Source organism: Balaenoptera ricei, chromosome X (genome assembly GCF_028023285.1).
Source record: "Balaenoptera ricei isolate mBalRic1 chromosome X, mBalRic1.hap2, whole genome shotgun sequence".
Taxonomy (NCBI): domain Eukaryota; kingdom Metazoa; phylum Chordata; class Mammalia; order Artiodactyla; family Balaenopteridae; genus Balaenoptera; species Balaenoptera ricei.
This window is the reverse complement of record NC_082660.1, coordinates 54,592,871-54,605,143: the sequence shown is the minus strand read 5'-3', so window position 1 is coordinate 54,605,143 and position 12,273 is coordinate 54,592,871. Positions and strand designations below refer to the sequence as shown.

Sequence of the window (12,273 nt, the reverse complement as noted above, 5' to 3'; positions counted from 1 at the left end):
TTTGTTAAACATTTCTTGCATCTTCTCGATCTTTGCCTCCATTCTTTTTCCGAGCTCCTCGATCATCCTCACTATCATTATTCTGAATTCTTTTTCTGGAAGGTTGCCTACCTCCCCTTCATTTAGTTGTTTTTCTTGGGTTTTATCTTGTTCCCTTATCTGGTACATAGCCCTCTGCCTTTTCATCTGTCTATCTTTCTGTGAATGTGGTTTTTGTTCCACAGGCTGCAGGACTGTAGTTTTTCTTGTTTCTGCTGTCTGCCCTCTCGTGGATGAGGCTATCTAAGAGGCTTGTGCAAGTTTCCTGATGGGAGGGACTGGTGGTGGGTAGAGCTGGTTGTTGCTCTAGTGGGCAGAGCTCAGTAAAACTCTAATCCACTTGTCTGCTGATTGGTGAGGCTGGGTTCAGTCCCTGTTTGTTGTTTGACCTGAGGCGACCCAACACTGAAGCCTACCGGGCTCTTTTGTGGGGCTAATGGCAGACTCTGGGAGGACTCACGCAAGGAGTACTTCCCAGAACTTCTGCTGCCAGTGTCCTTGTCCTCACAGTGAGCCACAGCGACCCCCCGCCTCTGTGGGAGACCCTCCAACACTAACAGATAGGTCTGGTTATGACTCCTATGGGGTCACTGCTCCTTCCCTTGGGTCCCGATATGCACACTACTTTGTGTGTGCCATCCAAGAGTGGAGTCTCTGTTTCCCACAGTCCTGTCAAAGTCCTGCAGTCAAATCCTGCCAGCCTTCAAAGTCTGATTCTCTAGGAATTCCTCCTCCCATTGCCAACCCCCAGTTTGGGAAGTCTGACGTGGGGCTCAGAACCTTCACTCCAGTGAGTGAACTTCTGTTGTATAAGTGTTCTCCAGTTTCTCAGTCACCCACACAGCAGTTATGGGATTTGATTTTACTGTGATTGCACCCCTCCTATCTTCTCATTGTGGCTTCTCCTTTGTCTTTGGATGTGGTGTATCATTTTTGGTAAGTTCCATTGTCTACCTGTTGATGATTGTTCACCAATTAGTTGTTATTCCAGTGTTCTCGCAAGAGGGAGTTAGCACATGTCCTTCTACTCTGCCATCTTGAACCAATCTCCCTCATTGTAGATTTGCATTTCTCTAATAATTAGTGATGTTGAGCATCTTTTCATGTGCTTTTTGGCCATCTGTATGTCTTCTTTCGAGAAAGGTCCTTTTTCAACTTCCAACCAATTCTTGATTGTGTTTTTGTTGTTGTTGTTGTTGTTATGGAGCTGTATGTGCTGTTTTTATATTTTGGAGATTAATCCCTTGTTGGTTGCTTCATTGGAAAATATTTTCTCCCATTCTGTGTGTTTTCTTTTCGTTTTGTTTATGGTTTCCTTTGCTCTGCAAAAGCTTTTAAGTTTCATCAGGTCCCATTTGCTTATTTTTATTTTTATTTTCATTACTCTGGGAGGTGGGTCAAAAAAGATCTTACTGTGAATTATGTCAGAGAGGTTTCTGCCTATGTTTTCCTGTAAAAGTTTATAGTATCTTGCCTTATATTTAGGTCTTTAATCCATGTTGAGTTTATTTTTGTGTATGGTGTTAAGGAGTGTTCTAATATCATTCTCTTACATGTAGTTGTCCAGTTTTCCCAGCACCACTTATTGAAGAGACTGTCTTTTCTCCATTGAATATTCTTTGCTCTTTGTCATAGATTAGTTGACCATAGGTGAGTGTGTTTATCTCTGGACTTTATCTCTGATTTTTAATTTGAGATTTAAATTGTTTCCTGAAATCATACAATGAAGCCACCATTACCCTGACACCAAATCCAGACACAATATCACAAAAAAGAAAATTACAGGCCAATATCACTGATGAACATTGATGCAAAAATCCTCAGAACAATACTTGCAAACAGAATCCAACAACACATTACAAGGATCATACGCCCTGATCCAGAGGGATTTATCTCAAGGATACAATGGTTTTTCAGTATTCTCAAATCAATCAATGTGATACACCACTCAACAAATGTAAGAACAAAAACCATATGAACATCTCAATAGATGCAGACAAAGCTTTTGACAAAATTCAACACGTATTTATGATAAAAACTCTCCAGAAAGTGGGCATAGAGGGAACCTACCTCAACCTAACTAAGGCCATATACAACAAACCACCAGCACACATCATTCTCAATGGTGAAAAATTGAAAGCATTTCCTCTAAGATCAGGAAGAAGACAGAGTTTCCCACTCCGACCACTATTATTCATCATAGTTTTGGAAGTTTTAGCCACAGCAATCAGAGAAGAAAAAGAAATAAAGGAATCCAAATTGGAAAAGAAGAACTAAGACTGTCACTGTTTGAAGATGACAGGATACTATATATAGAAAATCCTAAAGATGCCAGCAGAAAGCTACAAGAGCTAATCAATGAATTTGGTAAAGTAGCAGGATACAAAATTAATGCACAGAAATCTCTTGCATTCATACACACTAACAGTGAAAGCAGAAAGAGCAATTAGGAAACAATCCCATTAACCATTGCAACAATAAGAATAAAATACCTAGGAATAATTCTACCTAAGGAGGCAAAAGACCTGTTCTCAGGAAAGTATAGGACACTGATGAAAGAAATCAAAGATGACACAAACAGATGGAAAGAAATACTATTTTCTTGGATTGGAAGAATCAATATTGTGAAAATGACTATACTATGCAAAGCAGTCTACATATTCACTGCAATCCCTATGAAATTACCAATGGCATTTTTCACAGAATTAGAACGAACTATTTTACAGTTTGTATGGAAAAACAAAAGGCCCTGAATAGCCAAAGCAATCTTGAGAAAGAAAGGAGTAATCAGGCTCCCTGATATCAGAATCTATTAGAAAAATACAGTAATCAAAACAGTATGGTACTGGCACACAAAAAAAATACAGACCAATGGAACAAGATAGAAAGTCCACAGATAAACCCACTACTTATGGTCACCTAATCTATGACAAAGAGGCAAGAATATACAGTGAAAAAAAGATAGTCTCTTCAATAAATGGTGCTGGGAAAACTGGACAACTACATGTAAGACAATGAAATTAGAACACTCCTTAACACCATACACAAAAATAAACTCAAAATAGATTAAAGACCTAAATGTAAGACCAGATACTATAAAACTCTTAGAGGAAAACATACGCAGAAACTACTCTGACATAAATCATGGTAAGATATTTTTTGACCCACCTCCTAGAGTAATGAAAATAAAATAGAAATAAGCAAATGGAACCTGATGAAACTTAAAACCTTTTACAGAGAAAAGGAAACCATAAACAAAATGAAAAGTCAACCCAAAAAATGGAAGAAAATATTTGCCAATGAAGCAACTGACAAGGGACTAATCTCCAAAATATGCAAACAACTCATACAGCTCCAAAACAACAACCAGAACAACAACAACAAAAAACCCAATCAAGAATTGGGTGGAAGTTCTAAAAGGACCTTTCTTGAAAGAAGACATACAGATGGCCAAAAAGCGCATGAAAAGATGCTCAAACAACACTAATTACTAAAGAAATGCAAATTAAAACTACAATGAGGTATCACCTCACACCAGTCAGAATGGCACTCATCAAAAAATCGACATACGAAAAGGCTGGAGAGTGTGTGGAGAAAAGAGAACCCTTCTACATTGTTGGTGGGAGTACAAATTGGTACAGCCACTGTGGAGAACAGTATGGAGGTTCCTTAAAAAACTAGAAATAGAGCTACCATGTGAATCAGCAATTCCACTCCTGGGCATATATCCAGAGAAAACCAGCATTCGAAAGTATGCATGCACCCAGATATTCATTGCAGCACTATTTACAATAGCAACGACATGGAAGCCACCTAAATGTCTATCGACAGAGGAATGGATCAAGAAGAATGTGGAGCATATATACAATGGAATATTAATCAGCCATAAAAAGAATGAAATAATGGCATTTGTAGCAACATGGAAGGATTTAAGATTGTCATACTGAGTGAAGTAAGTCAGAATGAGAAGGACAAATATCGTGATATTGCTGTGTGGAATCTCACATAATGGTACAAATAAACTTGTTTACAAAAGATAAATAGAGTTAAAGATGTAGAAAACACACACTTACCAGGGGGAAAGGGGTAGAGGGATAAATTGGGAGATTGGGATTGACATATACACACTATTATATATATATATATATTTATATAATAGATAATTTTTGAGGACCCACTGTATAGCACAGGGAACTCTACTCAATACTCTGTAATGAACTATATGTGAAAAGAATCTAAAAAAGCATGGATATATGTATAAATATAACTGATTCACTGTACTATACAGCAGATAGTAACACTACATTGTGAATCAAGTATACTTCAATTAAAAAAAAATCTCTTCGAAAAGTGGGTGTAGAGGGAACATACCTCAACATAATAAAGGCCAGATGTGACAAACCCACAGGTAACATCAGACTCCACAGTGAAAATCTGAAAGCATTCTCTCTAAGATCAGGAACAAGACAAGGATGCCCACTCTCACCACTTAATTCAACACAGTTTTGGAAGTGCAGCCACAGCAATCAGAGGAGTAAAAGAAATAAGAGGAATCCAAATTGGAAAGTAAGAAGTAACACTGTCCCTGTTTGCAGATGACATGATACCATACACAGAACATCCTAAAGACGCAGGACACACAATTAATATAACGAAATCTGTTGCATTTCTATACACTAACAAGGAATTATCAGAAAGGAAAATTAAAGAAACAATACCGCTTACCATTGCATCAGAAAGAATAAAATACCTAGGAATAAACCGACCTGAGGAGGCAAATGACCTGTACTCTGAAAGCTGTAAGACGCTGTTGAAAGAAATTGAAGATGACACAAACAGATGGAAAGAGATACCATGCCCTTGGATTGGAAGAATCAATATTGTTATTCATATTTAAAGTGACCATACTACCCACGGCAATCTATAGATTCAATGCAATCCTTATCAAATTACCAATGGCATTTTTCAGAGAAGTAGAACAAAAAGTTTCTTAAATTTGTATGGAAACACAAAAGACCCCTAATAGTCAAAACAAGCTTGTGAAAGAAGAACATGGCTGGAAGAATCAGGCTCCCTGATTTCAGACAACAAAGCAACTGTAATCAAAAAGTATGGTACTGGCACAAAAACAGACACACATCTGAATGGAAAAGCATAGAAAGCCCAGAGATGATAAACCCAGGCACCTATGGTCAATTAATCTACAATGAAGGAGGCAAGAATATACAATGAAGAAAAGACAGTCGCTTTCAATGAGTTGTGCTGGGAGAACTGGACAGCTACATGTAAAAGAATCAGATCAGAACATTCTTTAACACCATATCCAAAAATAAACTCAAAATGGATTAAAAACCTAAATGTAAGACTGGATACTATAAAAGTCCTAGAGGAAAACATAGGCAGAAGACTCTCTGACATAAATTGCAACAATAATTTTTTGGATCCCTCTCCTAAAGCAAAGGAAACTAAAGCAAAAATAAAACAATGGGGCCTAATTAAACTTAAGAGCTTTTGCACAGCGAAGGAAACCATCAACAAAACCAAAAGACAACCTACTGAATGGAGGAAGATATTTGCAAATGATATATGACCAATAAAGGGTCAATATCCAACATATATAAACAGCTCAAACAACTTAACATTAAAAACAAAAACAAAAACAAACCCACCCTGATTTAAAAATGGGAAGAAGAACTGAACAGACAATTTTCCCAAGAGGGAATGCAGATGGCCAGCAGACACATGGAAAGAAGCTCAGCATCACTAATCATCAGGGAAGCGCAAATCAAAACCACAATGAGATATCACCTGACACCTGTCAGAATGGCTATCATCAAAAAGAACACAATAAGAAACGTTGGCAAGGATGCAGAGAAAAGGGGCCCCTGGTACACTGCTGGTGAGAATGTAAATTGGTGCAGCCACTGTGGAAAACAGTATGGAGGTTTCTCAAAAAACTAAAAATAGAACTACCATATGACCCAGCAATTCTACTCCTGGATATATATATCTTAGCAAAACAAAAACAGTAATTCAAAAAGATACATGCACCCCAATGCTCATAGCAGCATTATTTACAATTGCCAAGGTATGCAAGCCACCTAAGTGTCCATCAACAGATGGATTAATAAAGAAGATGATGCATACACACACACACACACACACACACACACACACACTGGAATACTACTCAGCCATAAAAATGAATGAAATTTTGCCATTTGCAGCAACACGGATGGACTTGGAGGGCACTATGCTAAGTGGAATAAGTCAGACAAAGACAAATATTGTATGATATCAGTTATATGTGGAATCTAAAATCTACAGCAAACTAGTGAATAAAACAAAAATGAAGCAGACTTACAGACATAGAGAACCAACTAGTGGTTACCAGTGCGGAGAGGGAAGATGGGAGGGGCAATGTAGGGGTAAAGGGGAAAAAAGGGTTATTTTGGGATTATATGAAATCAGTGAGAGAAACTTTTGAAAATTGACCTTTAAAAAAACAAACAAAAAATTTAAAAAGGGGGAAAAATGAGGTACGCGTCTTATCTATGTATCTAAATCTACCAAACGGAATATTACTCAGACATAAAAAAGTATGAAATACTGCCATTTGCAGCAATATAGATGGACCTAGAGAATATTATGCTTAGTGAAATGTCAGACAGAGAAAGACAGATACTGTACATCACTTACAGGGGCAATCTGAAAAATAGTACAAACGGATGTATGTGCAAAACTGAAACAGACGCACAGATATAGAAAGCAAACTTGTGGTGACCAAAGAGGAGGGGAAGGGGGAAAGGGACAAATTAGGGGTATGGGATTACCAGAGACAAAATACTATGTCTAAAATAGATAAGCAACCGGATACGCTGTATAGCAAAGGAAATTATAGCCATTATCTTTTAATAACCTATAATGGAGTATAATCTGCAAAAATACTGAATCATTATGATGTAGAACTGAAAGTAACATAATACTTTAAATACTATATTTCAATTAAAAACAATAGCAGAACCTAGCCAACCAGTCAGGAATAGCATGGGAGCAGATAGCTCCAAATACAGAAGAGAAAAAAGAAATCCAAACTGGCACCTGTGACTGCGTGCCCCTCCCACATCAAGGGGATCCATGAAGTGATTCAGAAGTGCCATTGTCTTGATACTGCAAGTCACAGGAAGGAAGAGGATTGTTGCTGGGGTTTCTGCTTCAGATTCGTGACCCACCTTACTCTTAGGAAGGTGAGGAATCGCATCCCCTTGGCTTCACATTCAATTGAAATAGGACACTGGGGGTTCTGGGATGATGATCTAATGCATTCCTACCCATATTCTCTGGAACTTGGTCTCCCAATGAAAGATATCTAAGGAAGTCTGCTATTATTGAAGGCTTTAGGATGGGGAATGTCACCTTTCAATGGTCCAAACAAAGGTAGCTGCTAAGTTCACATTTTTCAGTCAAGAAAACCAAGTAATATCTGGTGCATGAAGTGGGAGTGAAAGAGAGGAAAGAGGATTAGCATAAAGGATATATTTCTTTTTGTTTTTGTTTTTGTTTTTTGTTTTAAATCAAAGTTTTCTGGAGACAGCCCAGGCATCTCTCTGTTGTGTCTTAGGTGATACCCTTTGGCTCCTGTTGGGCTGTTGGAGTACACCTAAATCCTGGAGCAGCTGGGAAACAGCAGAAAGTTCCTGCTGTCAGTTAAATATACTCACCCCCAGATGTGTACTTCTGTGACCAGCCTCTGTATCCTTCAGTTCTCCCCTGCTCCACCTCCAGCCAGCAATCACCAGGTCAACTCCACTTAATGGATCCTGTCAGGCACCCTTGTGAGCAGGGAAAATTCAAGATCCCTTAGTTGGGTCCTTTATGGCCTCCATTCCCCCAAAGTGAAGGCTCCATTGCCAGGCTGACCAATCCAGTGTCTCCTGATGCATATACCTCACACAGCAGGGAGAAGCCTATGAACCCAACCCTGTATATACAGAAGACATTTCCCCTCACCATATCCATGCCTGTTATTTTGGCATAAAATGGCACCCTGGAGGGATCTGCGTTATTTCCTTATAATAGCAGGTTTAGTCTCACTTCAAGTCTTCCCCCATTCTCTCTTGGTGCTGTGCGTCAGTATAAATTCTTATGCTTAGTGATTTTTGGTGCACTCTGCTAGTCTCTGAAGAAGTCAGCTGGTATAGTGGAAAGTGCACTGGGCTAGGAGTCTGGAGGAACAACTTCTAGCTGTATGGTGACATGACTTTATCAAATCTGAGCTCTGTGGAGATTGCTAGATATAATTTTAAATTCAAGTGTCCAAGTAGTGATTCCTTTAGCCTGGAACTAACCCTGCCACCATCTAGGTCACCTGTGTTTCTCTCACATCCTGTGCTAACTCCACCAGAGCGCTCACTCCATTGTGTAGCCATTGCCAGTTTTGTCTCACTCTCCACTAGGCTGTGGGTTCCTTGAGAGAAAGGACCATCTTCTTCATCATGATGCAGCTCCTAGTGCCTGACAGTGTCGGGCACAAGTGGGCACTCAAATATTCTCTGAATGAGGAATCTCTGCTCTTTCTACTTGAATTGATTGAGGATATTTAGCCATAATGAACAATTGGATACTGACTCTCCAAATACCTTATGCTAGCCTATAGTGTGGTGTAAAATGCCTCAACATTTAAATGGGAAAAGTATTTTGATCTTGCTACTTATATTCCAATTTCCTTAATCTGTAAAATGAGGCTTTAAAGACCCCTGTTGGTTTCAAATTTATTGATTGCTCGTTTTCCCCACCCCTACCCCCAAACCCAACTCCTGCCTCCCATCCATCAACCCCACCATATGTTCAAATAAAGACCAGGATGGGGATGACATTCCCAGTCAGAGCTTCTCTGTTTGACGGGAAAGGCCTGAGGTGGGCTGAACCGCACCTGCTAAGCCTTCCAGGAATCCTCCACAGGCCCCCTGGTTGAACTCAACCAGGAAGCACAGATGAAAACTATAGACTAGATGTTTCTCTTCAGCTCCAGAGGTATGCACAACAATAATTATACCTGCTTCCATACTCACTTTCTTTTGTTTTCTAATTTATTTATTTATTTATTTATTTGTGCATTTATTTATTTATTCTTTTTTTCCTTCAGTTTTTTTCCCCTGATTTATTGAGATATAACTGACATATAACGTAGTGTAAGTTTAAGATGTACAATGTGATAATTTTGTACAGGTATATATTGTAAAATGTTACCCACAATAAGGTTAATTAACACATCTTTCACCTCACATAATTAGCATTTTGTTGTTGTTTTCATGGTGAGAACATTAATGCTCTACTCTCATAGCAACTTTCAGGTATACAATACAGTATTGTTAACTATAGTCTTCATGCTGTACATTAGGCCCCCGGAACTTACTCAACTTACAATTGAAAGTTTGTACCCCTTGACCAGCATCTCGCATTTCCACCACTCCCCAGCGCCTCATGCCCATTTTCTTTTGTATACTTAAATGGTGTTAGATTGAATCCATTAAAAGAAAAAAAAAACACAGAAGAAGCAAATTCTGTTTCCAGTGAGCCACATTTCTTACGTGTCATGGTGATGTGTTCAGTGTTTTTTGCGGTTTGCCTCATAGAGTACTACCTATGCAGTAACTGTGGGTAGTTGGGCCCACCCTCTGGATTTATTGCTCAAATTCCAGGGCAGGGGAAGAGGATGAAAATAAAAGAGATGGGGATACTTCTTTCTTCATGTGTTCTTATCCTTTAGAACACCCCAAGACGTTCAACCTGTGCGTCCAGAATTAGTCTTAAATTCATGACTTGTAAAGAGAACAATATGTAGGATCTTTGTTAAAACTCATTCCAAAAAACGATTGAAAGGACTATCTCAATACAATTATGGGCTAGTAGGCTTTAAAAATTTTCAGACAACAGTGATAACAGATAAAAGCAACATTAAATGTTTTATTGAGAAAATGACCACTCAGGTGAGTAATATCACAACAGCAATGTCAGAACATCTTCAATATCAGATAATCTTCGTTTTTGTGTTAAAAATAAAAAATAATTTTTAAATTTACTTTAACTCATTCACCTGGGGATGCAGAATAATAGCTGTAGTCCTGGTCAGATCTTTAAAAAGAATAGATTCAGAGGCGTGTGTGTGTGTGTGTGTGTGTGTGTGTGTGTACAGAAACTACCAAGGCAGATGGTATGAGGGAACTTAGAAATACATAGGTTTTGTAATTTATCCTTCTTCAAACCCTGGGGCAGGGGCATGTATTTTTCTCAGGGCACAAATCTAACAGCCAGTGTGGATGTTTGGACTGCGTTGCAACAAAGGGTATTATCTCTTCAAGGGGACATCACCTGCAGCCCAGGCCAAGGAGTCCCGGGGGTGGGAGCCGAGCTGTTACTCGGCCCGGGCGGCAGAGGGGGCATCCATGACCAGGGGGTTCTCCTCCTCAGGGGCGCTGCTCTTCTTGGCCACAGCAACAAAGGCAGGTGTTTTTCAGTAGGGCTCTTCTTGATCTTGCCCTCTCTTCTCTCCAGATCCTGGCCCTGGGCGCCAGGCGCCTGCTGCGGGCAGCGGCACGGGTTATTGGGGCGGCAGGATCCATAGCGTGGAGGAGGCCTCTATTGTAGATCTCCGCCGGCGTCATGCCCGCTCTCCCTGTGTTCCACTTCCAGCTCCGCAGAGATGCCTGATGAGGGTCTTGGACCAAGAGTAGTGCCTCGGCCCCTAGGGCGGCTCAGCAGGTAGCTGGGGCCCTGACACTGCCACGGGTCGCCCTCGGGCCTTGTGGACCCTGGCAGGTGGCCGGGCCGTGGGCCGCTGGTGGTAGCCAGGATCGATGGGCGGCAGGTCACGGCTGGGGCCCTGCGGCAGGGCGGGAAGCGCCGAGGCCTTTGGTCTTCGGGGTGGCCAGGCAGACGGCGCCTCAGGCCCTGGGCCGCGGTGAAGCCTTCGCCGCTGCCCTCGCCTTCGTCAACGTCATGCTCAGCGCCCTTGGGACCGCATGGTGGCAGCGCTCGGCTGTGGATAGAGAAGCCCCGGCGGAAGCAGGGGCGGTTGGCAGCATAGCGGCTTCCCTCCACTGGGGCGCCGGCTCACGTTAGTGGCCTCGGTGCCCCGCTGGCCCTACACCATGTGGAACTCGACAGTCTCGCCATTGCCGACGCCGCGTTCGTACTTGTGAGGGTTGTTCCGGGGGATGGCCGTCTGGTGAACGAACACACCTTCCTGGGTATCATGCCTGCTGATGAAACCATACCCATTCTTCACATTCAACCACTTGACAGAGCCTCGCACCCTCTTAGCGATGATTTTCTTGGGCACCTTTCCCTTGGCGCCCGTCACGGTGGCCTTGGGGATTGCATCCCCGCTGAGGTTGCCAGCACCTAGGGCTCGGGGTGGATCTCCGCCTCCCAAGGATGCCAGGTGTTTCTGCGAGGCTTGAGGGGAGACGGAAGCGGCCACCTCCGTGAGGGAGGCCTCTCCAGCCTCACTCATGAGGCCCTCCTTGCTCTCCTTTCTCAGAGAATCTGAGGGAAATTTGGCCCTCTGACGCTGGCAGGTGGGGGGGGGCTGGAGGCAGGAGCTTCTCCAAGAGGGTTTTGGATCAGGGCCAAGGGCTCTCTGGCTTCACTCTGAGACTCTTGGAGAGGCCTGTGGGGTCTCCTGGGGCAAGGGGACACAGACCAGACAATGGCTACCGTGGTGATGTCTCACTGTGGGGGGGGGGGGGGCGGGGCGTTCCTAGAGGGGGCTCGAGCTGGGGGCTGGGCAAATGCACTCCTTCCAGTGCTCCTGCCAGCACGTCACAGTACCTCGTGGTTTCTGGTGGAGAGGAGGCACACTTGAAGCTCTAGGGAGTGGTCTTGAACACACTCTTACTTGCTTGAGTGGATGTGAGGAGAGGACCCACCTTCCGTCCCTCTTCCTTGGTTGGGGAGATTCACATCCTCCTAAGGGCACTCTCTCAATATTCTCTCACAAAACCGTGGTCCTCTTCCAACCCCTGGTGTGCCCTCTATATGGGTCAGGCATTTTGTGTAACTTGAGGCAAAATGACAACCGCATGATGTTAAGACCCAGTCAAAGAAGCCTGCTGTGGTGTTTGTTTGTTTGTTTTGCTTTTGTTTTCTGGCAGGGGAGCAAAGAAAGGCTGCCAGGGCTAGAATGCTAGTACTGAGAGGACACTAAAGTCACGCAGGTTTATCCAGACTAGT

At 42.1% G+C, this 12,273-nt stretch overlaps 1 protein-coding gene across 1 annotated transcript; it reads right to left on the bottom strand.

The window, feature by feature from the left end:
* Positions 1–10,677: 10,677 nt before the first annotated feature.
* On the bottom strand, positions 10,678–11,554 carry LOC132357076 (Y-box-binding protein 3-like). The gene is made up of 2 exons (XM_059910385.1): positions 11,187–11,554; positions 10,678–11,077 (listed from the first exon to the last, which is right to left on the bottom strand). Exons 1-2 carry the CDS (start codon positions 11,552–11,554, stop codon positions 10,678–10,680), a joined length of 768 nt encoding a protein of 255 aa, XP_059766368.1.
* Positions 11,555–12,273: the final 719 nt, after the last annotated feature.